Below are 27,250 nucleotides of genomic sequence, written 5' to 3' on the forward strand. Positions count from 1 at the left end.
GAGCTGGAAAGGGAGCCCCCTCCCCCACCCCACCCCCACTATTCCAAACCTCACCCCCCACCCTCCCACCCCCGCCTCAGGATTGTGCAGCTACCAAGGGAGCCAGGGCCAGAGGTCAAACCAGGGCCCCAGCGAACCAACCGGTCCCCCATTCTTCTTTTCCACAATTCCCGTTCCCCTGCACTAATATTGACCCATGACATCACCAATCATCTGTGGGTTTCTTTGTTTTTTAAATTGTATTTTATTGTATTCACTTGAAAGGCACAGGGTGGGGGGGTAGGGGAGCACTTCCTTCCACTGGAGCACTCCCTAAATGCCCATAATGGCCAGCACTGGGCCAGGCAAAGCCAGGAGCCTGCAACTGATTCTGGGTTTCCCATGTGTATGGCAGGGACCACAGTCCTTGAACCATCACCTGCTTCTTCCCAGGGTGCACATTAACAGGAAGTTGGAATCAGAAGCAGAGCCAGGATTCTAAATCTGGCAGGTCTCCATGGGATGCAGGCATCCCCAGTGACAGCTTAACCATGCAGCTTAGCCCTTTCTTACGCCCATCCTCAGACAGCCTCGTGGATGTTTAGTCATTCACTTTCCCTGCTGGTTCATCAGTCACTCCCTTTCCTGGGCCAGCCCTGGGCCAGCCTAGGCAGTCACTGCCCTGGAAAGCTCCAGGCTGATGGAGGAGAAAATACTTAACAGAGGCTGACACTTGGAGGCCACAGAAGGCACCAGGGGGAGCACTGGGAGCTGCAGGACTTGGAAGGAGGCTTCTAACACAGACTGAGAGTCAAAGAAGGCTTCCTGGAGGAAGCGGTGCCTGAGCTAAGTCCCAGCAGAGAAAGGCGAGGCCAGGGTGTTCAGATGTGTTTGCAAGTCCCAGGGGCATTTCTTGAGGCCCAGAACCCTCACCTTGGGCCCTTCAATTCCTTAGGGAGGAGGTCTGGACCCTCTGGGTCCAGACTATAGGGGCCTTTGTTGCCAGAGATGATGGAATCACAGAGAGCCCATGTGGGCAAAAGACACCCCTGAGTTCTCCTTTGCTGTGGTCTCTGGCTGCTCCCCTGACCTTTTCCTCTCCAAGGCTTCTCCCCTGGGGTCTTCCCAGGCCTCCTGCTCATCCTCTGTCACATATCCTGTCTGGGAATGCAGTCCATCCCTCAAATTGGATGCTCAAATTGGCCACCTCCAACCTCGACACATTCATTCAACAACTGTTCACTGAGCACTTAACCATGCCTGGCTCTGAGACTACTCCTCACCCCCCTCCCCCAGGGAGGGCAGTCAGGGAGGGGACACAGATGACAAACAAGCACAGGATGACAAGTGTGACGAAGGAATGCACCTTCCCTGACCACCTTGAGAAAACCAGTGCTTTCCCCCAGTCCTCCCCTCAACCCAATCCCAGCACCTCCCCAGTTCCTCATTAGCACTGGTCACTGTGGTAAATAGGCATTGCTTTGTGCATCTCGGGTCTGGAATGGTTTATTGAATGAGGTGGGTGCTTGGTAACAGTTACTGCAGGACAACAGGAAAGGAGGGAAGGTGAAGAGGAAAAACCAGAGAACAAATTACAGAAGGCAACGAGAGAACCAGGCAGTTGGAGAAGCCCCTGTGAGAAGGCAGTGTCTGAGCTTGAAGACAGTGAAGAGCTTTCCAGACAGAAGCGACAGCGAGCACCAAGGCTGGAGTTGGCAAACTGGGAAACAGGGGAGAAGGCCAGTCTGGCTAGATTTTCATCTGGGAGCAGATGAAAGCAGGAAGAAGGGGGCAGGCAGTTGGTGCAGTGCTCAAGACTCCACTTGGAATGCTCACATCCCATATCAGAGTTCCTAGGTTCCTGTCCTGACTCCAGTTTCCTGCTAATGCACACTCTGGTTGGGGGTGGGGAGAGCAGAGGGAGAAGCACCAGCAGTGATGGTTCAAGTGCTTGGGCCCCTGCTACCCATGTGGAAGACCTACCTCGGGGTTCTTGGTTCCTGACTTTGGCCACCTGTGAGCACCAGGGGGAGTGAGTTAGTAGATGGAAGATCTCTGTCCATCTGTCTCCTTCCAAATATAATCAATCAATCATTAGAGTTGGAAGTGCTCAACGCAGAAATGCATATTGTTCATAGAGGGCCTTGTAAGCAATGGTGAGGACATATTTGTTTATTATTTCTTAAATATTTATTTTTTATTTGAAAGGCAGAGTTAGAGAGAAAGAGAGAGAGAGAGAGAGAGAGAGAGAGAGAGAGAGAGAGAATCTGCCAGCTGCCAGTTCACTCCCCAAATGGCCACAATAGCCAGAGCTGGGCCAGACCAAAGCCAGGAGTTCAGAGATTCTTCCAGGTCTCCCACATGGGTATAAAAGCTCAAACTTGTGGGCCATCTTCTGCTGCTTTCCCAGGCCATTATCAGGGAGTTGGATGGGAAATGGTCCAGCTGGGACTAGAGCCACCACCCATATGGGATGCCAGCACTGCAGGTGGCAGCTTAACCTGCTAGGCCACAATGCCAGCCCCTCTATTTTATTTTATCTTTTTTAAGATTTGGTTATCTATTTTAAAGGCAGAGTTACAGAGAGCCAGATGCAAAGAGAGAGAGAGAAAAGTCTTCCACCTGCTGGTTCGCTCCCCAGATAGCCACAATGGCTGGAGCTGAGCCAAACTGAAGCCAGGAGCCAGGAGCCTCTTCCAGGTCTCCCATGTGGGTGCAGGGGCCCAAGGACTTGAGGCCATCTTCTACTGTCTTCCCAGGCCACAGCAGAGAGCTGGATCAGAAGTGGAGCAGCCAGGACTCAAACTGGTGCCCATATGGGATGCTGGCACTGCAGGCAACAGCTTTACCCACTACACCACAGCACTGGCTCCTATTTTATTTTTTAAAAAGATTTATTTATGGGACCAATGTTGTGGCACAGCAGGTTAAGCCATGACTTGGAATGCCAGCATCCCATGTGGACATCAGTTCAAGTCCCGGCTGCTCCACTTCCAATCCAGCTCCCTGCTAATGCACCTGGGAAAGCAGCAGAAGACAGCCCAAGTGCTTGCGCCCCTGCACCCCGTGGGAGACTCAGAAGAAGCTTCTGGCTCCTACCTCCTGGTTTTGGAGTGGCCCAGCTTCAGCCATTTCTACCATTTGAGGACTGAACCAGCATATAAAAGACTCTCTCCATTCTTCCCTCTCTCTAACTCTGCCTTTCAAATAAATAAATAATCTTTGTGGAGCCAGGACTTGCATACAGGCACTCAATATGGGGTTTGGGCATCCCATTTCTTTCCCAACAACTGGTGGTGTCGTAGCTGCTACACCAAACACTGGCTCTAGCTGACCCTTCTCATATCCAACCCTGTACTGGGCAGCCTGGGACTCCATGTCTGAATCCAAGCAGTCCTTGTTCTTGTAGAACTTCTGGCCTACTGGGGAGACAGACCTAGACCCAGACAGGGACCACACCATGTGCTCAGAACTGTGTCAATTGTCATAGAACTCTTTGCTGATGAGGTGACGTAAGCTGAGTAGGAGCTGGTCCATTGGGAGGCATGGGGCACCTTAGGAGAAGACACAGCTTACTCAAAGTTTTTGGGGATATGGAAATATCCAGGGGAAATAAGTAGAAAAAGAAGATGTCTGGGTTGGAAAGGGAAAGGGAGTGAGAGGGTATGGAGAAGCCAGGGTCAGGTTACGTCAGGCCTGGAAAGTCAAGGTAAGGAGCTCACGCAAGGCAGTTGGAACATCTGGGGAGGGGTGGGCGTTTGGCACAGTGCTGCAGCTGCTCCTTGGGATGCTCATATCCCATATCGAAGTGCCTGTGTTCAAGTCCAGGCTGCTCTTCCGTTACCCAAAGCTCTGTCCCTGTCCTTGGTGCCAAAACCAAATACTGAGGACAAGGTTTGAGGGTAAAGGAAAGAGTTTTGTCTGTTAACAGATGAGGACAACAGCAGCTTAGCAATCTCAAGCACTTCTGTCCTGCTTTAGTGAGGGCAGTCTGGGGTTTGCTGAAGCTGCTAAGAAGGCGGTCGGGAGGGCTGGTATCACAGAACATGCAGGAGGAGCAGCACATTTAGGGGAAGGGGTAGCTTTAATAAAAGCCAAAACTGGTCAGCCAGGTGCTGAAGCTTGCCATGACGTTGGGGCTCAGGCCTTTAGATTGTCTGTAAGTGGAGAGATTAACCCTACCTTGGAATGCCATTCCCAGAGCATGGGCAAAAGGACAACAATGTAGCCTTGAAGCATAATGTAACATAGCACTTTGTAACAGCAGCCTGGAAAACATCACTTGGCTAGAATTAGTGAGAGTGGAGCTGTGCACTGGATTATGGCAAGAACCAACTCCTGTAATTTTTACATCACCCTGTACCTGGTTATACTTCCAATTCCAGCTTCTTGTATGTGTACCTTGGGGGTCAGTAGTGATGATTCAAGTACTTGAGTCCCTGCAACCCACGTGAGAGCCCTGGCTTGAGTTCAGGACTCCTGGCTTTGGTTTACTCCAGCTCCAGTTGTTGAGGGTATGTGGGAAACGAGCCAAGCAGATAGAAGATCTCTATCTGTTTCTCTCTCTCTCTCTCTCTCTCTATCTCTCCATCTCTCCATCTCTCTGCCTTTCAAATTAAAAGACAAATAAGGGGCTGTGTGCTGCAGCATAGCAGATAAAGCTGCCACCTGCAGTGCTGGCATCCCATGTAGGTGCCAGTTTGAGTCCTGGCTGCTCCACTTCCCATCCATGGCCTGGGAAAGCAATAGAAAATGATCCAAGTCCCTGGGCCCCTGCACCCACGTGAGAGACCCAGAAGAAGTTCCTAGCTTCAGATTGGCCCAGCTCCAGCCTTTACAGAAATTTGAGGAGTGAATCAGTGGATGGAAGACCCCCACTCTGCCTCTCTGTAACTCTGACTTTCAAAAAAATAATAAATACTTAAAAAAAAAACAAAATTAAAACATGAATTTCATAGAAAACTGAAATGCAAATATAACTTTGTTTTGGTGCAAAATAATTTTGAAATTAATAGCTTTTTTTTTTTTTTGACAGGCAGAGTTAGACAGTGAGACAGAGAGACAGAGAGAAAGGTCTTCCTTCCATTGGTTCACCCCTCCAAATGGCCGCTACAGCCGGCGCTCTGTGCTGATCTGAAGCCAGGAACCAGGTGCTTCCTCCTGGTCCCCCATGCGGGTGCAGGGCCCAAGCACTTGGGCCATCCTCCACTGCCTTCCCAGGCCACAGCAGAGAGCTTGACTGGAAGAGGAGCAACTGGGACAGAATCCAGTGCCCCAACCGGGACTAGAACCCAGGGTGCCGGCGCTGCAGGCAGAGGATTAGCCAAGTGAGCCTCAGTGCCGGAATAGGTGTTTTCTATGGGCTTCATGGAAATGCTACATACCTTATTCACTTGAAAGACAGAGTAACAGAAAGGGAGAGAAAGAGAGAGAGAGAGGTCTTCCACCCACTAATCCACTCTCCAAATGTGTGCAACAGCCAAGCCGGTGCCATGCCCAAGCCAGGAGCCCAGAACTCCACCCAAGTCTCCCACATGGCAGGCAGGGGCCCAAGCACTTGGGCCATCATCTGCTGTCCCCCAGAATGCATCAGCAGGAAGCTGGATAGGAAGCAGAGCATCTGGGCCTGGAGCCTGCACTCTAACATGGGATGCAGCTGTCCCAGGCTGCAGCTTTACCCGCTGTACCACAACTTCTGCCCTTATCGGGAGATCTTGGACAGGAGGGATGACTCAGCACAGATGCTCTCTGGATTGGTCAGAACCTGGGGGCTGACTCACCCAGGTCCCTAGATCGAAGGGTACACAGTTTAAGGCAAAGAAGTGATCCTGAGCTTGAGGCAGTGGAGAGAAGGTGGAGGTTGCGCCGGGAAACAGTGCTCCGGGGAGCAGCCTTCTGCCTTGATAGGGCCTGATTCAGCTAAATAAAGCTGGGGCGGGGGGGGACAAGCCCCTGGGGGACTTATCGGCTCACTGCCCCCGAGGTAACCATTAATCCCTCCCCTGGGGGAGTCCAGGGCCTGGTCCCTCAAGGAGCAGATCCTGGGTAGAATGGAGGAACACATGGAGGCAGGCTCCAGACTGGGGCTGGGGGACCAGCGGGCTCTCATCGACAATCCTGCTGACATCGCGGTCATTGCTGCTTATTTCCTGCTGGTCATTGGTGTCGGCTTGTGGGTGAGAAGTTGAGGGGCTGCTGCGGAAGGCTGAGTTTCTGGGGTTTGGGATAAAAGCCTTAGGGAGACCCAGGTGCCGCTGGGGGGAGGGAGAGACTTGGGGCTGGGGAAGGGCAAGTGCCTCTTCCAAGTCTGGTCTATATTCATCTCTCATCTTGCTCCCCTTGGGTTTTGCTAGTTGAGTGGTCGGTGGGTTTTCTTTAGGGTCAGCATTCTATAGGGAGAGGCCTCTGCCTCCCCGTCCCTAGTACAACCGGCCAGCAGCCTGGGTCCCAGGGCCCCAGGAAAATCAGGCTGACTCCAGCAATGTTTGGGCTGGAGAAGTTGGATAAGAGGCTCAGGGCCTGGATGGCTCTGGGTACCTGGGGGATGGGGTGCAAACAATCCAGGGGAGTTGAGGGCTAGTTAATCTTCAGCCTGAGACAAGGCTGAGGAATGTGTTGAGGAGGCTAATGAGCTAATGAGGTCCAAAGATGTGCCCCAAACCCCAATCTCTCCCTCCCCCAACTTCTACCCCCCAAGTCCATGTGCAGAACCAACAGAGGCACCGTGGGTGGCTACTTCCTGGCAGGACGAAGCATGGTGTGGTGGCCGGTGAGAGGGGCTGGGCCAGGGAAGGGAGGGGGCCCAGGGAACCATTGCCTGGCTCAATTCCCATCTCCCGCCCACCTAGGTTGGGGCCTCTCTCTTTGCTAGCAATATCGGCAGTGGCCACTTTGTGGGCCTGGCGGGGACCGGTGCTGCAAACGGCTTGGCTGTGGCTGGATTTGAGTGGAATGTGAGACCTTTTTTTTTTTTTTTAATTGACAATAACCCCATCCGCAGCTGGCTGTGCTTCGGTTCTTGAGCAGGGAGTGGGAGGAATGCAGGGACCCTCTTGGGAGGGGCTGGCCAGGGATGATGGCTGGGGAGAGAGCAAAGAGGCCCAGGAATGTGTCAAACAAGCATCCCTTGAATGCTCAGGGTCCAGGGCAGTCCTGCGCAGTTGTCCGCTGGGTGGCGCCAAGAGTGACCCTTCTCAGGGTCATCCGTGGCACCTTCCAAAGCAAACATCTCCTGGAGCCTTCGGGATCGAGGGCAGGCTCGGGGCAGGGTCGCAGGCACCGAGACACCCTTGTCTGTCGCGCTGTGCCCGCAGGCGCTGTTCGTGGTGCTGCTCCTGGGTTGGCTGTTCGCGCCGGTGTACCTGACCGCAGGCGTCATTACGATGCCGCAGTACCTGCGCAAGCGCTTCGGCGGCCATCGGATCCGCCTCTACTTGTCCGTGCTCTCGCTTTTTCTGTACATCTTCACCAAGATCTCGGTGCGCACGCGCGGTGGGCAGGGCGGGATCCTAGCAGGCCCGGGGCACCTAGTGGAGGTCGCCGGAGAACCTGGGGAAGAGATGGCTGAGGGTCCGTGGAAGGAGCCACGGCCGTGGTGGGTGGGCCCTGGGAACCTTGGCGGTGCGGTAGAGTCGTGGCCCACACGGGAAGGGGACCTGGGTTAGCGCTCTGGCCAGGGAGTCCTGACCTCTGGGCTCCCTCCTTCCTTCCTCCAAGGTGGACATGTTCTCCGGGGCGGTGTTTATTCAGCAGGCTCTAGGCTGGAATATTTACGCTTCGGTCATCGCGCTCCTGGGCATCACCATGGTTTACACCGTGACAGGTGGCCTGCGGGACGACACCCGCATGGGATGCGCGGGCCGGGAGCTGCGGGCGGGGCTTCGGGGAGCCTGATGCCAAGGCAGGCTTAAGGGCCCAGCCAGGATAGCACGGAGCTGAAGCTTGGACGACAGAAAGTCACTCTCTCCTACTGCTCAGGGAAGCAACTGGGACCTGGTAGAGGCTTGGAGAGGGGTCTCACGGGGGGATGCCTGCCCAAGAGAGCATCAGCAGAGTCTCAAACTCGGCGATTCTCTGCTCACTGAGCCCTGCTTCCTGGTGCCTAAATGCACGACCAGCAGTGACACTGGGCAGGTCATTTTGAAATTCGTTCTCCCAATTTATGAGGTCACCAGCTGGGCTGTCTCCACTGACCCAGACCTGTTGCAGGAGGGCTGGCAGCGCTGATGTACACAGACACAGTGCAGACCTTTGTCATCATCGCAGGGGCCTTCATCCTCACCGGTTACGGTAGGGGGCACAGCCAACAGGGGATGGCACCGGGGTCAAGGGCAGAGAGGGTCTCCACCTCGGGGCAGGGACATCGCGCCTCCCTGGCACGTGGGTCCTAAGCAGGACTCTGGCACGGTGCCCGCACAGCCTTCCACGAGGTGGGCGGGTATTCCGGGCTCTTCGACAAATACATGGGAGCGATGACTTCGCTGACGGTGTCCGAGGACCCGGCTGTGGGCAACATCTCCAGCTCCTGCTACCGACCCCGGCCTGACTCCTATCATCTGCTCCGGGACCCTGTGACGGGGGACCTACCATGGCCCGCGCTGCTCCTGGGGCTCACCATCGTCTCAGGCTGGTACTGGTGCAGTGACCAGGTGTGCCGTCAGGGCTTGGGCAGCGGAGGCTGGGTTGGAGCAGAGCCCTAACTTCTAGGGGGTGGAGCTAAGACAGGTGCAGCCTGAATCCATCCCACCGAGGGGGGCAGGAACCAAGCCAGGGTGGAGCTAAACCAGGTGGAGCTGGATGCCGTTGATTCCTAGGGCAGGATCTGAGAAAGCAGATGAGGCTGGGCCAGACGCTGAATTAGTGGGGTCGGGAGGCTGCGGTAGAGGAAGACCCAGTCGACGGGGTTCAGGGAGCCAAGGCAGGGAGTTGAACTCCCCTTCCCCCGTCACAGGTCATAGTGCAGCGCTGCCTGGCCGGGAGGAACCTGACCCACATCAAGGCAGGCTGCATCTTGTGTGGCTACCTGAAGCTGACGCCCATGTTCCTCATGGTCATGCCAGGCATGATCAGCCGCATCCTTTACCCTGGTAACGTGTGCATCCTCACCCCGCACGCAGCCCTGGGTCCCGTCCAGTCCCCTTTTTGTGCAAAAATCAGGGTGCCCGTCTCCCAGTCTCCCAGCCCTGCCTCCCATGAGGCGCCCCTTCTACCCTCCGCTAGGATTCCCACCTCCCGCTTCAGGGGAGCTCAGATCCCAGCCTAGGCCCGCTCCTAGCCGCGCAGTGGCCTCTTTCCCGCAGACGAGGTGGCGTGCGTGGCGCCTGAGGTGTGTAAGCGCGTGTGTGGCACGGAAGTGGGCTGCTCCAACATCGCCTATCCGCGGCTCGTTGTGAAGCTCATGCCCAACGGTGAGGGCGGGCGCAGACGCTGTGGACGGCCGCCGGGAGGGCACACCCCTAGCCGAGCCCCCCTCCCCGCCCCCGCCTCACGGCTCCTGTCGCCCTCACAGGTCTGCGCGGACTCATGCTGGCGGTCATGTTGGCCGCGCTCATGTCTTCGCTGGCCTCCATCTTCAACAGCAGCAGCACTCTCTTCACCATGGACATCTACACGCGCCTGCGGCCCCGCGCCGGCGAAGGCGAGCTGCTGCTAGTAGGACGGTGCGGCCCGGGCTCCCAACTCCTGCCGCGCAATGCTCAGCCCGGGTGGAAGGCACGAAGCACCCCGGCTACAACCTCCCGCTGGCTTCCCATGGCAGGCTCTGGGTGGTGTTCATCGTGGCGGTGTCGGTGGCCTGGCTACCTGTGGTGCAGGCGGCGCAGGGCGGGCAGCTCTTCGATTACATCCAGTCCGTTTCCAGCTACTTGGCCCCGCCTGTGTCTGCAGTCTTCGTGCTGGCGCTCTTCGTGCCGCGCGTTAATGAGAAGGTGTGCATCGTGCCCGGTTGGCGACCTTGGGACAGGGTTTGGTAGTCCTGAGCCGGCTGATTCCATCTCCCCCCACAGGGCGCCTTCTGGGGACTGATAGGGGGCCTGCTAATGGGCCTGGCACGCCTTATTCCCGAGTTCTCCTTCGGCACGGGCAGCTGCGTGCGACCCTCTGCTTGCCCGGCGTTCCTGTGTCGGGTGCACTACCTCTACTTCGCCATTGTGCTCTTCTTCTGCTCTGGCCTCCTCATCATCATCGTCTCCTTGTGCACTGCACCCATCCCACGCAAGCACGTAAGTGGCAGCCTCTGGGTGGCCTGGGAGCCCCAAATATGCCCCACTGTGAGCCAGAACCATCATCGCCACCCCCATCTGCTTCCAGCCCCACCCATGGGGAGAACCTGACTACTGCCTGTTTGTGGCTGTGAGGTTGGCAGGCTGGGGTCCACAGCAAGCCTGTTTTTATTTCAATGACATTCATTTCAAGTGGTTTGGGAGGAGGGAGCCTGAAGATTTTAGAAGGCTGCTAATTAAAGCTCCACTCCCCTCCCAAGCCAATCCAACACAGCCTTTGGAACCCGACCCACAGGACCTTGCTGGTGGCTGAGCACACAGTGCCCTCCTGAGAGCTCACCAAACACTTCGGTTTTGTGCAGCTGCAGGGCAGGGCTGAGCGAGTGGGGGAGGGGAGGGACAGAAACGGTGGGCCAGGAAGGATGGGTGGGATGCCACAGCAGCAGGAGGAAACCAAACAGACCAGAGTGCTGAGTCCAGTTCTAGGTGCAGACAGCAGGCTTGAGGCGATGAAGGTCTGAGTGAGCTGAGGCTGGGTTGGGGGCGCACTGGATAGAGGGTGGGCAGTCCCAGGGCTGGTGTGACAGCAAGGACAAGAGACCTCAGGACCGGGGCCTGGGCTGGGGGAACAGGACTCCCACTCGGCCCCTGCTCCCACCCTCCCCAGCTCCACCGCCTGGTTTTCAGTCTCCGGCACAGCAAGGAGGAACGGGAAGACCTGGATGCTGACGAGCTGGAAGCCCCGGCCTCTCCCCCTGTCCAGAACGGGCGCCCAGAGCACGCAGTGGAGATGGAAGGTATGGGACTGATCAGGGAGGGGGTGCTGAGGAGGGGGAGCTGGGGCAAGCTCCCTCAAACTCACTGTCAGGCCTCAATTTCCCTCAGAGCCCCAGGCCCCGGGCCCAGGCCTGTTCCGCCAGTGCTTGCTGTGGTTCTGTGGAATGAACAGGGGCAGGGCAGGTGGCCCCGCACCCCCTACCCAGGAGGAGGAGGCTGCAGCGGCCAGGCGGCTGGAGGACATCAACGAGGACCCGCGCTGGTCCCGGGTGGTCAACCTCAATGCCCTGCTCATGATGGCCGTGGCCATGTTTTTCTGGGGCTTTTATGCCTAGGGCCGACTGTGTTGGGCATCACGAGCCACAGGTCAGGACAGGGCTGGCCGCACAATGAGCAGGGATCAGGAGCCTGCAGCGGTCCCCGGAAAGGGGGAAGGGGCAGGAGTGGTATGGGAAGGCCCAGTCCATTTGATTGGCAGTCACTTCCACGAGGCCTCAGCCAAGCTGCCCTAACGGTTTCCCTCAGCAAAAATAAAGCAGCCATTCCCACAAGTTGCCGTGGCCAGTGTCCTTGTCCGGGCTGCTCATGAGACCTTCTTTTCCGGAGTCTGGAGCCACGAGGCCCTCCACTCATCCACCTCAAGCTGGTGCTTCTCGGTCTTCCAGCCAGCAGCCTGCAGCCCTGGGGAGGGGTCAGGGTGCTGCTGAGAATGCTGGGGAGGAGCCTGCGGGCTGGCCCTGGCCCTGGGGAGGCGGGGAAGGAGGACACGGGCCAGGTGCTTAGGCTTCCGGGACGACCTCGGCTGCCTTCCCTTCTGCCATAAAAGAGGTGAAAACTTCACCTGCTGACAGCAAGAATTCACCGAGCTAGCACGAGGAAAATGCTAGAATGGAGGCAGTGCTGCACAAAAGGTCACCATCAGTCAGCGGGAGCCCCTCTCCGCCCCCACCTCCCGAAAGCCAACCAGGAATACCCAGCCTATCAGCGCGACACAGCCCCAGACACCGTCCGATAGACGGGGGACTGGGTCCCTGAACCTCAGAACACCCAGAAAAGCCAGGTAGGTGGGAGAGCAGGCAGCAGAGAGCTGGGGCTCAAGGATGTTACCTTTCAAGAACTTTGGGAACAGCTTGTCCAACACCTTGTGCGTCTCCTTCACGACCACCCAGCTATCTTTCTCAGGACCTGGGGTGCACAACCAGCAATTCTACAGCCCTCCAGGGGCACAGGCGGTACTTCCCCTCCCTCCCCTGCCCCCCCCACACCACTCCACTCCACGTCATGAGTGGTCCAGTTTATGAGGCCCTCACCTGCCCGCACCCATCTCCTCAGCTCCTCCAGCTCTCCTGGAAGGGGTCCGTCTTCCCGCAAGGCTCCCAGCACCAGCCCGTGTGTGGCGGCTCTTAGGACGGTCTCAGGGCCTGCCATCTGGCTCAGAACTACCTGCACCTGGTCTGGAGAGCCAGGGCAGACAGGTAGCAGAGAGGGGCCACTTCCCACCCTCAACCCAACCCCCCTGCTTCACGCCTGTCTGCCCCAGGGGGCTGAGCTAGCCCTGGAAGGCCATCTTCTCACTCTTTCCTACCAACTTCACTTCCTGCGCCCCCCTCCCCCGAGTGTTCTGGCCATACAGAAATTCCCAATTCCCAAATACTACTTCACCGCAGCTCAGTGAGGTGGGCTTATTTTGCACTTCTTTAGTGGCTACTGAGAATAAGCACCTTTAACCCGTAACCAGTAGTATCAGTAAACTCAGGGACTTGTTCCCCCAAGAAGAGTGGCTCCCCAGGGACAATGCACCCAGTGCCTTTCTTTAACCGCCTTATTTGATTCTCAGATTAACACTGTGGGGGATAAGGCAGGCACTGTTGGCGCCACCTTGCTGCACCGGGGCGGCAGCTCTAAGTCCTAGTCTGGAGCAGCCCCCTGGGACACCAGCGGCCTCCAGCTGGTCCAAGGTCTGGGTCCAGACCCCAGTCAAGAGCAGGGAGGATGTGCCCCACTTACTTCGTGACTGGTCCCAGCAGAGGAGGTAGGGCTCCTGGTGCCCGTCAATCAGCTGCTGCAGCTCAGACATACTAGCAGGGAAGAGAGTGCAGGGGGAAGCCAAGAAGGAAGGCCATAGACGGCTGTCAGCGCCACTGGGCGCACTTCCGGCGTCTGTCCGTCACTCACCCCCCTCCACCTAGCCCAGCCTTTCTCTTGTACCCAGCCACCATGCTCCCCATCCACCCATCCTTCCTACCCCCAACAAACACATCCCTGTACCTCCTCTGAGGCACACACCCTGCTGCCCCACCTCACACACACACACACACACACACACACACACACACACGCTGAACCCAGGTCTATTCAGACAGGGGGATACAGCTGGGAAGCCACTGTGTGACCCACTCAGGAGCCTGACGGCAGCTGTGAGGAGTGGGAGGCACTGGGCCGCTCACCTGGAGACCAAACAGTGTAGAGGGACCCCCAGGGATAGAGCCGGAGACGGTGAGAAACCTATGGGAAGCTGGAATCAGGACGCTGGGCAGTGGGGAGAGGCTGGGGAGACACAGGCCTCGGGACGAGCAGTTGAGTCACCTGTCCACAGCGGCTCCATCTGATTGGCTGGCGTGGGGTCAAGTACCTCCCCCTGCTGAAGAAAGTGCTTCAGGACCAGCCGCAGCCGGCTTTCATTCAAGGTCTCCATGACAAGGGCTCGGACGGCCCGGTAGTTGGCATAGATGTGGAGGGCAGTGAGGAGGAAGAAACACCCGAGGCTGACGCTGGGGAAGACAAGGTGAGGTGGCCAGTGGGGGTGGCAGCCCAGCCGGCACCAACTCCGGCCCTTGCTCCCGGCTTACCTAGGGCAACCTGACACCAGGGGAAGCATCAAGAGGCTGACCAGGAGCCCTGCCAGGTTCACCAGTGTCTCCTGGAAAATGGCAGAGGGGTCAGGAGCTAGAGGGCGCCCTCCACACCAAACGCCCCTGAGTGCTTCCAGCACTCTCCTCCCGGCTCCAAGGCCTCCTGGGGCCCCTTCCTCTGAGGGGGCTGCCAAGTACATTCTTAAGATTTTTGGGGAGTGAGCTGTCAGTGGAAAGAAACCAGCCGCTCCTCTGCCGGGGCAGACACACAGCCTCTGGAACACACCTTTGATTGGCAAGACTCATCTGTGTAGCCCACACTCAGAGACTCATTCCCCTGTGAGTGGGTGACAACTCTTATTGGTGGCTTGAAAAGGTCAAACCTGGAGATGCCTTAGTGTGCAGACAAATCCACAGAGGGCTCAAGGAACCACATAGGAAGAGAAAGAACCAGACCAAACCTTTCCCCTCGCCAATCTGTTATCAGACCCCTCTGATGGCTGGACTGAGGTCACCCCAGGGGAAAAGACCCTCAGCTCCCTGCCCTCAGCTCGTCATGAAAGAGGAAACTGGACTGGTGACACTGACCACTGACGCCCCGGGAAGAGTCAGTTTTGGCACAGAGAGGGCCTTGGGTAGACAACTCTTCTCCCCCAGCCCTCGTGGGCTAAGGGCATAAAGGCTGAGGGTGTGGCAGTGAACTGGGGTCAGGGACCTGGGGGGCTCAGGAGCAGAAGGTGGGAACAGTCACTCCCAGCAGCTGTATCGAGGGGCAACAAGGAGACATCAGCAGCAGGTGGGGTGAGGCACCTGTGCCAGGCCGCCCTGTGATGTGATGCTGCTATGGACTGAGACAGCCTGGAGCCTTCGGAAGGAACAGCCTGGGAGTGGGGGTAGTGCTTGGCGCCAGCAAGAGAGCAGGTGAGAGCTGGCATGGAGCCAGGGGACCCTGAAGAGGACAGCCTGGGATGTGCAATTCCTCCCCATCCCCACACCCAACCCCATGGCCTCCAGATCTAGGGCCAGGGGAAGTTAAGGGGAAAAACTGGTTTAGTCATTTCCTGAGAGAAGGGACTTGTCCAAGGGCACTCAGGGGTACTGGACCTCTCTGTGCTCCGTTTCCTCAACTGAAATGGCCACAAGAAGTCCTTTCTTGCACAAGACCATCACAAGGACTTAATGAGTTCATAGACATGAAATACTTGGCACGTGGTTAACGACTAGTTACTATCAGCTTTGTCACTATTAGGTCAGAAAGTGGGACTGGAGAGAACGGAGGTTTCCAAAGTGTTTTAGTGTCAAAAGAAAACTATCTTGGACTTCTGGGATCCCCGGCCTTATGCTCCCCATCTGTTAGCCCCAGGTGGCAACCCAGCCACCTTGCAGGGCTGGAAAGGGTTAAATCGTTCTACACACGCGAGCGCCTAGCACAGGGGCTGGGGGAATCTAGTGCTCGCAGGTTTGGTCTGAGGGGTGTTATCTTGGTCAGGTGGACCGACTTGGTCAGCAGAGCTTGCTAAACTGCTGAGCGCACACTTCCGGCCAGTGACCCTGATGAACCCACATGCTGAGCACCTTCTGACTTGCCCAGAGCTTCACACGGGGGCCCTCACGTGATCAGCACAGTCAGCTCCCAGGTTGGGGCAGTGCCCACAGGGCAAGGGCAGGGGCTCACTCCTGGCCATGCACACAGAGTGGGTAGGGCTGTGAGCATTAGTGGACCTGCCACCACCAGAGCCTAACAACAGATGCTCAGAGTCCAAGCACATTGCACTTAGGTTCCTTCCCCTCCCTCCCACCCAGGGGTGCTCAGGTGCTTCTCTCCTGACCACCCAGTGTCACTTGGCCTGCAGCCCCCACTATCCCAAGCACACACTCCCTCCACTCCTGGCTGCTCACCTGGCTGCTATCCTTGGCGGATACGTCGGCCATGTTGTTCCTGCGGGCCTGGTGCACGGTCAGCGCAGCCCGCGTGGCCCCACCAGCCACGCTCACAATGCACTGGGTGGACAGAGGGAAGGGCATGGGTCAGGGCGGCCACATGGTGCGCACAACACAAGCGTTTCAGTGGGCCAGCCATGTGAGAGGACCAGGCCTCGAGTGACCCTGGGGCAAATTCCTGAATGCTGTCCTTGTCATGTGGTTCTCACCACGCACTTCCTCTGGGCTCACCTGCCATCTCGTTCCAGAAGCAAGCTGAAGTCCTTCCTGCACTATCACCTGTAGACCTGGTCGCAAGGAAACTCAATTTCCTTCCCCAGGGCAGAGGCCCCAAGGTCACTCTTCGCCCAGAAGGTCCCCCTCCTCCAACTCCTACTTTGGCTGCATCCTCTCCACTGACCAGCGACCAGGCCCAGCCTGGCTTCCCACTTCACGTGATGTTCCCCCTAACCTGTAATTCTACTACACTTCCTGGCCCCATGAAGCCCTGGCCAGCCTGGCAAGCCAGTCCAAAACGTACGCTGGTGGCTCTGACTGAACCTCCAGGGCACCCAAAATCTCTTCCTCTGAGATCTCATGGTGGCAAAGGTCACTGGTCACTCTCATTCATCCCACATCTCACTACACCTCTTTCAGATGCCAACACAGACGGAGGTGCTGCAGTACAAGTTAAACGTGGGCCCTGCCCTCACGCAGCAGAGATCAACAGATGACAAACCAGTTACTCCATAGGCAGAGAAAGCTTACACACAGCCAAGAGAAATGCAGGACAAAAAAGAGGCTGGAGCGACTGGCAGGGAGCTGACCACGGCGAGTCCTGTGAGCCTTGCCAAGCGTTTATCCTGAGAGAAACAGGGCAGGGAGCTGCCTTGACCCGACTCCCATTTGTAAAGGATTATTGGGCCCCTCTGACAAGGACAAAGGAGGGATGAGAACGGAAGCAGGGACACCACCCAGGAACTCATCGTGCTGTTTCAGCTGAGGTGACAGGGAGGTGGAGGAGTGAATGGGCTGGAGACAGCAAGGAGGGAAAAGGAACAGAGTCGAGTCAGGGTTTCGCTGAAGGTGAGGGGATGCGCAGAGACCGAGGCCCCAAAGATAGAGGATAACGCAGAATCTGAAGCACACATCCAAAGTCGCAATCCTCAGTCCAACCCCTCGGTCCCCAGGGGTGGGGGGAAGGGGTGCTCAGCACTTGATCCCCAAAGGCTCATGTTCATGGATTATAGCTAACAGCCAAGGGATGAAGAGTGGAAATGTAACCCTGTTGCACAGTCTGAAGGCAGGGCCTTTGGCAAGTGAAGAGACTATAGTAAGTGGTCAGGGTGGTGCCCCCATGAGCCAGTCACGGTGGCTTTATGAGGAGAGGCCACGCAGGCACAGATGAAGGGCCAGGTTCCACATCACTCCTCCACACTGGCTCTGCCATCCCCACCCACCAGGCTCACCAGATAGTAGAACCAGCTTTGGGCTGGGAACCTCCAAAAACATAAGCCAAAAAGAAAGCTCCTCCTTCCTCAGTGGCTTGTCTTAGCCATTTTGTTACAGGGATGAAAAGCTGGTTAACACACTGTGCCCAGGGAGTCCTCTACCACAAAGCACCATTGTACCCAGTATATGGCTGGGTGTGAGAAGAAACATCTGAACTTGCTCACTTTCTAGAAGTACCGGGGCCTAGTGGCACCTCTACACAAAGTACCACCAAGGCAGGTGTCTTGGGCTAGGGGTGCTCCCAAAGATGGGTACCTTGGCCAGGTTGCTGGTGCTGACGGTCATGGTGAAACAGACTGGGAACACAGGAGCCATAATCTCCAAGAACATGGCAATATCGTTGAGGATGTCAGCGAAAAGCCTGGGGGAAGGATCAGAAGCCAGAGGTCAGGGGTCAGAGGTAGGAGACCTTCACCCCCCACCCCCGGGCCCAGCCCCTCCTCACCTCCACTGCTTCGCGTTACAGTCCAGTTTGCTCCTGTCAGGGAGGAGAGGTTGCTGCAATTCAGAGTTAAGGAGGAAACACATCCTGCGGGCAGGGTGGGGAGTCCTAGGCCATAGTAAGGTCTGAGGGGCCCAAGAAAAACCCACACCTCCAGCCGGAGGCCTGTCCCTATACCCTGTCCCTGCTGCCTGAACCGTGGTCATCGGCTGGGACGCCCTGCAGTGACCCCTCAGTGCTGTCCCCCTTACTAGCCCATGATGCACAAGGGAAAACCTGACTGTTCTGTGGCTGCTGCCCACCCTCCAGCCAGCCTGAGGCAGGCTGTTCATGGGCTCCTCTACCTGACACCGCATAGCGTGAGTAACTGGCCACGCTTGGAGTGCCGGCATCCCATATCGAAGTGAATGGGTTCCAGTCCTAGCTCCCCTCCTGCTATGTTCACCCTGGAGGGCAGCAGGTGATAGCTTGAATAACTGGGTCCTTGACACCCCTGTGGGAGACCTGGATTAATCTCCCAGTTCCCACCTTTGGCCTGGTCTAGCCTGGGCTATTGCAGGCCAGTGAGAAAGAGCCTGCAGATGGGCGAAGGATCCATCTCTCTTTCTGCCTTTCAAGTAAAATAAATTTAAAAAGCAAGAATCTGTAGCACAGCCTCGAGTTGTAACTTGTAATCTAGAGGGAAAGGGAGCACTCCTGCATCGGGAGCACACACAGGGCAGCTCTTGAACACTGTGGCCTGGCCCAGGGTTCTGCCCAATAAAGCAGCTTTATGCTGTGGGGACCTCATCTCACTAGCTGCAGGCCATCTGGCTGGCGCAAGCCATTTCCCTCTTCCAGGTGTTCATACCTGTACAACTGCACACACAGTGCTACCCTACAACGTTGTCACAAGGGTTAGAGACAGCACACAGAGGGGCTGGGGACCACAGGGGAAGCTGGTTAGGGCAGCAAATGTTACTACGGGCAGGTAACATGCTGGGCACTTGACACAATTATGTCCCACGAACCCTCACCAGCGCAGCGGCTGACTCCCGCCACTGGCGGGTGCTGTCCTGTGTCCACTGACCAGGAACACCGACTCACCCCTTCCACCAGGCAAAGATGATGCGGCCCAGCATGCCAGTTGAATCTGGGGAGAGAAGACACCATTGGTAAGGAAGGAGGATGAGACTTGGGAGCTGCGGGGTTTGGCAGTCCCTGGCACTGAAGTGATGGATTCACCCAGAGTTGCTGCCTTGGAAACCTGGCTTGGTTTGGTAAATTCTGGAAGGACACAGTTGCATGAGGGCTCAGAAGTGCCTAGACTTAGTTCCTCGGTATGCACTCAAAAGAACTAAGTGTACAAGCATACAGAGAGACATGGACAAGAAATGTTCTTTGCAGCGTTGTTCATAACTGGGATATTACAAATGTTCACTAGCAGGAGACCAAAAAAATGTTCACTCAAACTTCAGCAGTGAAAATCCAATGAACTACAACTATTCACAGCAACACGGATGAATACTAACGTTATAATGTCGTATGAGAGTAACTCAGGGCTGGCGCTGTGACGTAGTAGGCTGCCGGTATCCCATATGCTCACCGGTTCATGTCCCGGCTGCTCCTCTTCTAATGCAGCTCTCTGCTATGGCCTGGGAAAGCAGTAGAAGATAGCCCAAATACTTGGGTCCCTGCATCCACATGAGAGACCCACAAGAAATTCCTAGCTCCTGGCTTCGGATGAGCCCAGCTCCAGCCATTGTGGCCATTTGGGGAGTGAACCAGCAGATGGAAGATTTCTCTCTCCCTCTCTGCTGTAACTCTACCCCTCAAATATAAATAAAATCTTTTTTTTTTTTTAAAGAGTAACTCACAAAGACAACACACAGCACAAAATAGTTTTCATAAAGCTCTAAAACAACTCACACTGTATAATTTCTGGGAACATATCTCTATTTGGTAAAACTATTCCAAAAAGCAGGAAATCTTAAGTGGAAAGTTCAGAGGTTACTGTTGATGTTCTAGCTCTTAGGCTAGCAGTGCAGTCGCAGGTCATTATAGGATAAATAAAGGATTTGGGCTGTGGGTTGGTGATACACTGTGGGTGGAGGGCAGACGGAGGGGCCCGCTCAGGCTGGGGAGAATAACCAAGTACCTAGAACCAGCTGGGTGTTCAGTTGCACAACTGCTTCCTGGCTGCTTACTGTGCACCAGGGACTTCCTGAAGCCAGGGGGATACTGCAGTGGCCCAGGAAGTCACAGCGCCAGCCTCAGAATCCGGCCAACAGCAGACAGCCGTCAATATGAAAAATACTGACGCAGACCAGGGATCGGTAAATCACGTGGCTTCCATCTTGTTTTCGTCAAGTTTTATTGGAACACAGCTATGCTCGTTTGTCTGTGGCTGTTTCTGTGACACAAGAGCTGTGACTGAGACTGGGGCCAGCAAAAGGCAGAATGTTTACCGCCTCACCCTCTACAGAAAACCTTGGCAAATTCCAATCCTCCTTTATACTGAGACAGTACCCATTACCGCCAGCAGGGGGATCATGAGGACGAACTGGCAGGGACTCCCCCAGGGGACACGACAAAGGACACAGAGGAAGCAAGACCACAATGATGATGATATACTGCACTGCAAACTGATGCACTGACCCCCCCCCCCCCCCGCAGAAGCCTCTATCCTTGGACATTGAGACCCATTTATTAATTTATTTTTATCTACTTGAAACGCATTCAGAGAGAGAGAGACTGTCCCATCTGATGGTTCACTGCAACCACTAGGGCTGGGCCAGGCCAAAGCCAGGAGCCCAGAACTCCAGCTGGGACTGCCATGTGGGTAGCAGATGCCCAAGCAGAGTAGTTGGCACTGGAATTGGCATTCTAGTATGGGAGGTGGGAATCCCTAGGGGCAGCTTAACCCGCTGTACCACTGCACCTGCCTCACTGAGGCCTTGTAGCAGGCAGGCTCACCCAGCTGACTGTCTCTGGGTCCGAGACAGGCTGCTAAGCACTCTGCAGACACCGGAACACCGATGCTCCTCTCTCTTCACACAAAAAGCCTCTGAGCTTGGGAGGCATCGTTCCTTCACAGAGGAAGCAACTGAACCTCCAAGAAGACAGGTAAACAACGTGGATTTTTCTTTCGAGGAAATCTGGATTTCCAGTTTTTCTGATCACCCTGAAGACATGCTAATGTCTGGGCCTGCCTTCCTTCCCTGCCACCATCAGCCAGGGCTGGGCAGCGTGTGGACAACACGTTCTCACCCGGCCTGCTCTGCTTCCCGGAGCAACACCCTTCAGGGTGGCTTCCCAGGCCTCCTCTCTGCTGTCAATCACCTTCACCTCTCCCTTTCAAGTACATTCTATTCTCAACAGTTTGCTTTTCCATTTAAGATTCTGGTATTGGATCGGGTTAGTGATTTGGAACATGGCAAGATCACTCTCGCTAACCAAGAGGGAGCCCGCTAGGACAGACTGCATTCTTCTTCCAACCAGATGCATATCTTCCCTAGGACACTCGACACAAAGGGGGCCCTCTCTGCTCCTCTAATGTCAGTTTCCAGGGCCCGTGTCTGAATCAAGAGGGTGGCGCTCCGACACACTGATGACGCACACCCTGCCTGATATCTGAAAGGCAATCTGTCCATCAGAATAGGAAACATAATTCTCACCTGCTCTTGCCTCACTTAGTTAACTGAGCTTTAAGATCTAGAAACTTGGGGCCGGCACTGTGACACAGTGCGTTAACGCCCAGGCCTGCAGTGCCGACATCCCATATGGGTGCCGGTTCGTGTCCTGGCTGCTCCACTTCCAATCCAGCTCTCTGCTGTGGCCCAGGAAAGCAGTAGAAGATGGCACAAGTGCTTGGGCCCCTGCACCCACATGGGAGAACTGGAAAAAGCTCCTGGCTCCTGGCTTCGGATCAGCACAGCTCTGGCAGTTGCGGCCAACTGGGGAGTGAACCAGCAGATGGAAGACCTCTTTCTCTCTCTGCCTCTCCTCTGTGTAACTCTGACTTTCAAATAAATAAATAAATCTTTAAAAAAATATATCTAGAAACTTCTGAGTCTCAAAAAGCAATCAGCTGTCCACAAGTTGCTATTTGGCTCCACTTTGAAATCCTATTAGGCAAAAGAGTTGCGGTAAAGAGTGGGACTCAGGAGTCCTGGGCCCAAATCCTGGCCCTAGGTGATATTGGTACAAGTTATGTCACCTCTCTGTGCCTCAGTTTCTCCATGTGAAAAAAGTTAATAATGGCATCCAACATAGCTGGCTGCAGAGATCAAGACCCATATGCATGCCCTATGGTGGGCTTTGAGGAGTCTTACCACGTGGGTTGTGACAGTCAACACTGTGTTTCATAGAGATCTGTATCTGAAAAGGATCGTATCAAGAAAGTCCAAGGGAGTTTTGCATACGAAGCCAGGCCCACAATTTTTCCATGTTTGATGGTAATAACCCCATGAAATCCTTTCTAATGAAGGCGGCTCCTTTTAGCATCAGTAACATGCTCCAGAGTACCTGGATATTTTTTTTGTATCTTAAAATAGCCTTATTTTTAAACCTAATAACCTGAGCTGAAAATGTATCTAGGCCACCATGTTGGTGGTGAGATGGGGATGCTTAGAAACGACACAGAAATATTAGCTACTGACCCGAGTTCCGACTTCATTCCAAGCACTTAACCCACAGGAGAGCAATGGACAAGATCCAAAGTAATCCCAGTGTGCTGGAATGAAATCGGACTCTGGAGCTTAACCACCCAAATTCAAACCCAAGCCCTACCACCTAATGTCTATGTGACCCTGGACAGGACACCGTGCCTCAGTTTCCTCACCTGTAAACGGAGGAAAATGGCCACTTGCCACAGAATTATTTGGAAGACACGGTTTGGGGAGCAGGCGTTGTGGCAGAGCGGATTAAGCTGCCACCTGGGCCACCTGTATTCCTGATCAGCCTCTGATCGAAATACCCTGAGTACCCTCTGGGAACGGTGCTGAGAGGTGAAGGTCAGCGGACAAAGCCACAGGACCTCTGGGTGTGGAACCCCCTCTACTTCTCTCCCTAGGAGGCAGAGGGCAGACACCATCTTTGTTTCTTAGTGATTGCGCACCACGCCGTACACACCCAGCACACGGTCATTAGGGCTCTCATTCACGGCACGTAAGATCCCAGGGGGGGAGAGCACTTTCCTGCTTTCCAGAATCTCCCTTCTCTTTGGGATCAGCTGTGTCCTTTCTTTCTGAAAATAACCCATTCCCACCATCACGGGCAGCGGGCACTTTTATTGGACAAAGTGCATTCTCGTGCAATCCTCCACAGACAGACGAGGCGTAATAGGGAGAGACTTGGGACCAGGTGATTAGGGGCTCTGAAGTTTGTACGTGGCTGCTAGGTTGCTGTGTGGGATAAGGGTATGCCCTCTTTGAGGGGTAAGGCTGGGGTGCGACAAGGCACTGTGTGAGATACTGGGGACACTTGGCTCCTGCATGCTACCTCATCACGCAGGAGTTCATAATATCACACCCTTCGGGAGCCCAGGATACTGGCAGAGGCACAAAGGAGGGGCTGGGCTTTGCAATGGGAAGACAAAGAGGCCAAGGCGAGAGTGGCAACCGCTGAGGCTTCCAGGGGGTGCAGCTCACCTTTCACGAGCCAGGTGGCCGTGGCAGCTGAGACAGTGGCTTTTGCGTTCCCCACCCCTAGGCCCAGCAAGACTGCCTGGGTGGCCAGGGAGCCGGAGAGACTGGAAGCAAAGGCCTGGAGAAGAAAAGAGGCGGAGTGAGGAGTGGGCACTGGGGCACAGAGGTTTACGTCGTTCCCCGCCATCCTTCTTGGTGTGTGGCCTGGGACACGTCACGGCCCCGCCCCGGGCCTCGATCGCTCGCTTAAATGTGTGGAGACAGCCAGAGCCTGCACAGACCCCTCTCCCATCTCCCTGTGTCCACCGGGCTGACCTGCACAGAATCCCACAGCTGGTAGGGCAGGTAGTCCGGGCTGACGCTCTCAGGGAAGCCCTGCGGCAAGAACACGGCCTGGAGCCCCGCGAGCGTCCGGGAAGCGGTGCCGGGGGAACCCCCTCCACCCCCATCTCGTCCATCTGGTTTCGCCTGGAAGACCCGGGAGAACCCCCGCCAGTGCCACCCTCCCGGCTCCCACTGCAGGCTGCCGTCGGCCGCGACGCGGCAGCCCCGGGCCGTCCCGGAGCCGAACTGCTCGGAGCACACAGCGGTCCCAGGAGCCCCGTCCTCAGCCATCCCGAATCTCCCGGTTCGAGCCCCGCCGGACGTGGCCACGGTCTCAGCTGCCACGACCACCAGGTTCACTTCCGGCTCGGCGACGGCGGCTGCGCAGGGACAATCTTCCTTCGCGAAGGGCGCGCGGCCCCAGCATCCTGTTAACAGCTGTCCCTAGCTTCCCGGCTCGCCTCGCACACCCTAGGAGCTGTCGGGCCTTTTATCTCTGTAAAGTTTAATGTGCCCTCTTCCCGTCCCGGGGTCCCCCTGAATCCCTTGTGACCTGAAAAGTTCCAGTAATGGAGAGAAGGAAAGACGATGTCCGGAGAGACAGTTGTGTGGGAGACTTGCTGCAGCCACATCTTTACGCAAGTCCGCGGCTCTCTCTTCCGCAGTGTTGAGGGCAGGAACCGTATCTTTATTCGTTTATCTCCTCGGTGACTCGCACGAGGTGTTTCAAGGGCATGTGTGTGAGTGAATGCATGGAGAGCTGCCCAGGATCTGTGTTTCGTTGTTCTCTCCTTCTGGGAGCCCCTGGCCTCCACTAGAAATTCTCTCTAGCTCTGAGCCTGGGGGAATTTGATTTCCGAAACCTCATGCAAGGCTGAGAGAATTCAGTAATAGTGTCAGAAAACAAGAGCCCCAGACAAAAAGTTCCTGTTTATTTAATGGGAGAGGGAGCACAGGAAACCGGAAGTTTAAGACAGGTGTTTCTTTCCCTTCCAGATCACCTTTATCTCTTTTTCCCTCTCTCCTTCTCATGCAGTGCAATATATTTACTCAAGTAGAAGTTTGCCAAATGCATTCTTTCTTTAAAAATTTTTATTTATTTATTTGAAAGGTAGAGTCTTCCATCTGGTTCACTCCCCAGATGGCTGCAACAGCCAAAGGTGGGCCAAGTCGAAGCCAGGAGCCAGGAGCTTCTTCCAGGTCTCCCACGTGGATGCAAGGGGCCCAAGCACTTGGGCTATCTGCTGCTGCTTTCCCATACACATTAGCAGGGAGCTGGATCAGAAATGCAGCAGCCGGGACTTGAACCAGCACCCATATGGAATGCCGGCACTGCAGGTGGCAGCTGAGTGCTGGCCCCAAGCATCCTCTTTTTAATCAGAAAATAAAATACCCTGGTTTTTTAGCCAGCCTCCCACCAGTTTGACTTAAGCTGACAACTCCCTATTTGAAGCTTCTGATTGTTCCAAACTATCACCTTCCTCATGGACTTGAACCTGGAACGCCCTTCTACCCAGCCTCACCTTATCTCACAGCAGTGCAGTCTGAGGTGGAGATAACACCAAGCAGTTCATTTGAAAAAAAAAAAAAGAAAGAAAGAAAGAATTAACTTCCTGATAAAATGAAAAGTTGAAAGGCTACAAACATTATGTTACATTTTCTTCCTAAAGTTTTTCTTGTTTACTTACTTGAAAGGCAGAAAGAAAGCCAGCACCGTGGCTCACTAGGCTAATCCTCTGCCTTGCGGCGCCGGCACACCAGGTTCTAGTCCCGGTTGGGGCGCCGGATTCTGTCCCAGTTGCCCCTCTTCCAGGCCAGCTCTCTGCTGTGGCCAGGGAGTGCAGTGGAGGATGGCCCAAGTGCTTGGGCCCTGCACCCCATGGGAGACCAGGAGAAGCACCTGGCTCCTGCCATCGGATCAGCATGGTGCGCCGGCCACAGCGCACCAGCCGCGGCGGCCATTGGAGGGTGAACCAACGGCAAAGGGAGACCTTTCTCTCTGTCTCTCTCTCTCTCTGTCCACTCTGCCTGTCAAAAAATAAAATAAAATAAAGAAAGGCATAAAGAGAGAGAGAGAGATCTCCCATTTGCTGGTTCACTCCCTAAATACCTATAACAACCAGAGCTGGGCCAGGCCAAAGCCAGGAGGAGCCCAGAACTCACTCCAGGTCTCCCACATGGGTGGCAGGGACCCAAGCACTGGAGCCATCACCTGCTGCCTCCCAGGGTGTGATATGGGTCCCCAAGTGGCAGTGTAACCTCTGCACCAAATGCCCACCTCCCTGGTGTTAAATTTTCAGTGGTGCCTCTGTGAATATGCTGACCTCCGAGACCAACATCTGTAAATAAATCCCAAGAGAGTGGCTTACTCTGAGTGTAGCTGTGAGGTCTTGGGTAAGTTGCTTGCTTATCTCTGCCCTTCAGTTTCTTCATCTGCAAAATGGAAATAATACTGGCATGTACCACATACAGTTGGGATGAGGATTAAATGTGTCATGTGAATAAAACTCCTGAACTCTTATTGGAGAGGGTGACAAGTGTTCAAATGGGAGGCCCATTGTTCTGTAGGAGGTGGCTCAAGTGGCTCTGGTAACTAGTGTCACTGTATAATGTATTGTTGGGTATAGAGTTTTTGAGTGTCATTCAAAGAGGCACTATTAGGATGGGCATTTGGCATGGGGTTAAGATGCCACATGAGATGCCCACACCCCATACAGAATTCCTAGATTTGAGTCCCAGCTCTGTCTTTAATTCCAGCTCCCTACTGATGCCCACCCTCGGAGGCAGCAGCTGATGACTCAAGTACCTGGGTCCCTCGGGGCCGGCGCTATGGCGCAGCAGGTTAAAGCCCTGGCCTGCAGTGCCAGTATCCCATATGGGTGCCAGTTCGATGCCCAGCTGCTCCACTTCCAATCCAGCTCTCTGCTATGGCTTGGGAAAGCAGTAGAAGGTGGCCCAAGTCCTTGGGCCCCTGTACCCACGTGGGAGACTGGAAGAAGCTCCTGGCTCCTGGCTTCATTCGGATCGGTGCAGCTCCGACTGCTGTGGCCAACTGGGGAGTGAACCAGCGGATGGAAGATCTTTCTCTCTCTGCCTCTGCTTCTCTCTGTATAACTCTGATCTTCAAATAAATAGATAAATCTTTAAAAAAAAAAAAGTACCTGGGTCCCTGCCACCCATGTGGAAGACCCCAGCTGAGTGCCCTGACTGTTGTGGGCATTTGGGAGTGAACCAGTGAACAGAAATGTGTTTCTTTCTCTCCTCTCCCACTTTCTCCCTCTCTCCCTCTCTCTCTCTCTCTCTCTCTTAAAAATAAATAAATGATTTGGAATTGATTTGGAAAAGGGGGCATTATTGATAATTTTGTTGGGATAACATATCTGAAGTGGAGCTTCTGGGGTGAACTGGAATACACAGTCACACTAGTTCTGAACCCTTGACAGCTTTAGTGGTCACCATATGTGGCCAGCATCACACTGACAGCCCCTGGCCCAGAGACCGTGGCTATTCTGATTTGGCATTTGTTTAGATGCTGGCATAAGCTGCCAGGAGCCAGGCTATATTTGCTTGTGTTAGGTCTTCACATCCAGTCTTCTC

General features: G+C 55.1%; 2 protein-coding genes across 5 annotated transcripts; one reads left to right on the top strand and one right to left on the bottom strand.

The window, feature by feature from the left end:
- The first annotated feature begins 6,027 nt into the window (after positions 1-6,027).
- Positions 6,028-11,523, top strand: SLC5A2 (solute carrier family 5 member 2). The gene is given in 14 exon segments (NM_001082669.1): positions 6,028-6,155; positions 6,677-6,748; positions 6,828-6,932; positions 7,293-7,457; positions 7,696-7,801; positions 8,188-8,268; positions 8,398-8,627; positions 8,930-9,065; positions 9,279-9,386; positions 9,488-9,638; positions 9,737-9,905; positions 9,984-10,199; positions 10,867-10,996; positions 11,085-11,523. Coding segments are annotated over 14 exon segments (2,022 nt in total). The 5' UTR covers positions 6,028-6,029; the 3' UTR covers positions 11,312-11,523.
- Positions 10,350-24,334, bottom strand: RUSF1 (RUS family member 1). Of its 4 annotated transcripts, none has more exons than XM_008248696.5 (13): positions 23,645-24,334; positions 23,333-23,447; positions 18,789-18,834; positions 17,706-17,738; positions 17,516-17,621; positions 15,728-15,829; positions 13,826-13,896; positions 13,563-13,747; positions 13,424-13,481; positions 12,984-13,054; positions 12,287-12,430; positions 12,084-12,161; positions 10,350-11,820 (listed from the first exon to the last, which is right to left on the bottom strand). In XM_008248696.5, exons 1-13 carry the CDS (start codon positions 23,942-23,944, stop codon positions 11,756-11,758), a joined length of 1,374 nt encoding a protein of 457 aa, XP_008246918.3. In that variant the 5' UTR covers positions 23,945-24,334; the 3' UTR covers positions 10,350-11,755. The 4 variants fall into 4 exon arrangements, with proteins under 4 accessions (XP_008246918.3, XP_002721793.3, XP_089177258.1 ...); XM_002721747.6 differs by having other exon boundaries at positions 10,350-11,657; positions 23,645-24,321; XM_089321132.1 differs by having other exon boundaries at positions 10,350-11,719; positions 23,645-24,320.
- Between the last annotated feature and the right edge of the window lie 2,916 nt (positions 24,335-27,250).

The sequence above is a fragment of the Oryctolagus cuniculus genome, chromosome 19, assembly GCF_051225735.1.
Source record: "Oryctolagus cuniculus isolate XC-2025 breed Fujian yellow rabbit chromosome 19, ASM5122573v1, whole genome shotgun sequence".
Classification (NCBI taxonomy): Eukaryota; Metazoa; Chordata; class Mammalia; order Lagomorpha; family Leporidae; genus Oryctolagus; species Oryctolagus cuniculus.

Excerpts from the sequence above, each read along its gene's own strand:
- RUSF1 (XM_089321132.1), bottom strand. The coding sequence starts at position 23,944 with ATGGCTGAGGACGGGGCTCCTGGGACCGCTGTGTGCTCCGAGCAGTTC. Across the intron at positions 18,835-23,332 it reads GGCCACCTGGCTCGTGAAAG|ATTCAACTGGCATGCTGGGC; the intron begins GTGAGCTGCACC and ends TTCTCTCCCCAG. Across the intron at positions 17,739-18,788 it reads ATCTTTGCCTGGTGGAAGGG|GAGCAAACTGGACTGTAACG; the intron begins GTGAGTCGGTGT and ends CCTCCCTGACAG.